Source organism: Buceros rhinoceros, unplaced genomic scaffold (genome assembly GCF_000710305.1).
Source record: "Buceros rhinoceros silvestris isolate BGI_N320 unplaced genomic scaffold, ASM71030v1 scaffold31172, whole genome shotgun sequence".
NCBI classification, from domain to species: Eukaryota; Metazoa; Chordata; class Aves; order Bucerotiformes; family Bucerotidae; genus Buceros; species Buceros rhinoceros.
In genome coordinates, this window is record NW_010399984.1 from 1 (window position 1) to 2,031 (window position 2,031).

General features: G+C 37.9%; 1 protein-coding gene across 1 annotated transcript in view; it reads left to right on the forward strand.

The window, feature by feature from the left end:
- The first annotated feature begins 166 nt into the window (after window positions 1-166).
- LOC104489524 (DBIRD complex subunit ZNF326) overlaps window positions 167-2,031 on the forward strand; it is a 27,848-nt gene continuing 25,983 nt past the window's right edge. Inside the window, exon 1 of the mRNA XM_010131695.1 lies at window positions 167-237. Coding sequence (XP_010129997.1) covers window positions 198-237 — 40 coding nt within the window. The 5' untranslated portion in view covers window positions 167-197. The remainder of the gene's footprint in view (window positions 238-2,031) is intronic.

The window sequence follows — 2,031 nt, forward strand, 5'->3', positions numbered from 1 at the left end:
CGGGTAGAGACGGGGGGAGCTCGGGGCGAGCTCCGTGAGGGGGTCGTGTCAGGAGACTGGAGATCCGACAGGAGAGAGAGCCGCCTCTTGTTGCGGCTCCCTGTCTCTCCCCTCCAGCTTTTGCTAAGCACTAAGTCATTCTCACTGACCCATCCTCTCCAGCTGAAGACAGAGATTGGAGATTCCCAGATACCCCCATGCATTGTGGTGTGAACATGCCCAGTGGGTCAGTCTCAGGTATGAGCTATAAATACGTCTAACCTGTAAAAAGCGTTGGGGCTGAACAGTCAGTGTTGACAAAAACAAAAAACAAACGGGTTATTAGAAGTACGTAACATGGTTTGACTGCACATGTTGTTTTCTGGAGGAGTTATAACTGGCTGGGAGTGAGACTTGATTTTCATCTTGGGCATGTCAACATGAACTCCTGCACGTTCCAATTCAAAATTATGAGACCAAGGAGTGGGGATGGGTGGGGAATACAGACTTTTTTTATTATGATACTTTTTGCATAAATCAGTATTTCGTTTTTGTATGGACTGCTGTGTTTGATTCTTACTACTGCTAATGAAATAAAAAGGATGTTTCCCCCATTTATACAGACATGGAAAAAACAGAACCTGAAATGGTTTGATTTTTATTTTTGTTTGAAATGTTTTAAGTTTACTACCACTTTGGGAAAGAATATAGAAAGCATTTAAAGTAAATGTGATAAAGTAGAAGCTAGCTTTTGTTTTTACACTATCAAAAGTGCTGTGGAGATGCAACAAAAGGGAATGCACATATTTTTGTAAGATGATTCAGGTTATGTGTTTAGTAAGACTCAAGAAATTATTTGACTTCTCTTACCAGCAGGCGAGCAAGTACTGAAATGATGTTAAGATAAAAACTTTACCCTAGACTGTCCTCAAGCTTCATTTACAGATGTCATCAGACAAGCTTTTGCTGTTGGATCTCTTGATACTCTTGCTGGCTGTTATATGGAAATGACATTTTGGATTACAGATGCATCTTTGATTGCAGTATGGTCACTTTAATGATACATTCCTTGAGTCTTAGCTTTTTTGCCAATGATGTTATTTTGCATTTATCTTTCTTCAAAGTAAAGTAAATAACTTAAAGCTATGGCCCTAGTTTTTAATCTTCTGTATTGATTTCTAACTAAATGTTGTTCTTAAGTGACAGTTTATATATCTTATTGGAATATTCACTGTAGCCATTTACCAGAACCTGCTTTTGTGAGATCTGATGACAGTATTAAGGTGAAACCAGGCTCATCCTATGGCAAGTAACCAGTCAAATATGTCATACAATTAGATTGTTCCTTTCATGTACCTCTGTAATAATAGTTTTCATTGTGATAATTAAACTTTCTGTTATTCATAATTACTAAACAAGTTTAATTTTGTATGCAGCTTGAACGTTTACTGTTAATGTAAATGTACATTAGATTTTATTTATGCATTAGCATGGTATGTACGTAAAGCTTTGTCTTCCCCAGTACAGTGGGCTAAAGGCTGTTTTGCAGTGGTCCAGTAGATGGCAATAGAGGATGGATGTTGAGAGTTCTCATCTGTGCCCAGTTCTTACTTGAGTTCTTGGCAAAGCTTTTGCTGTCGGAAACTTTTAGCCAGTGTGAAGGACTTTTCGTTGGATGGTTGATGACTGCAGTAATCAGCAGGGGACAATGGTGGGCGGACTTGCTCTGAGACAGAGATGACATGGCCTGTAGAACAAATTCTGTTAATATTATTAACTTTTCATTTTAATATTTTGATTACTGTAACTATTGTCCTTTTAATCTGGAAGGGAAAGTAGCTTTTGTTGCTGTTGTTCAAGCTCATCTACGTTTTGGATTGGTTTTTTGTTTTGCATGGGATTAAATAATGTGTTAAAACTTTTGTATCTAATGACAAGGTTGTGGTCTTAAAGCGGGCCTGGCGTTACGAAAAATGTACTGTGCCTAGAAAAAATCTTGTACAATGGATTCTGAAGCTTATGTAATCATCGTGGATTATGAATCTAAAATGT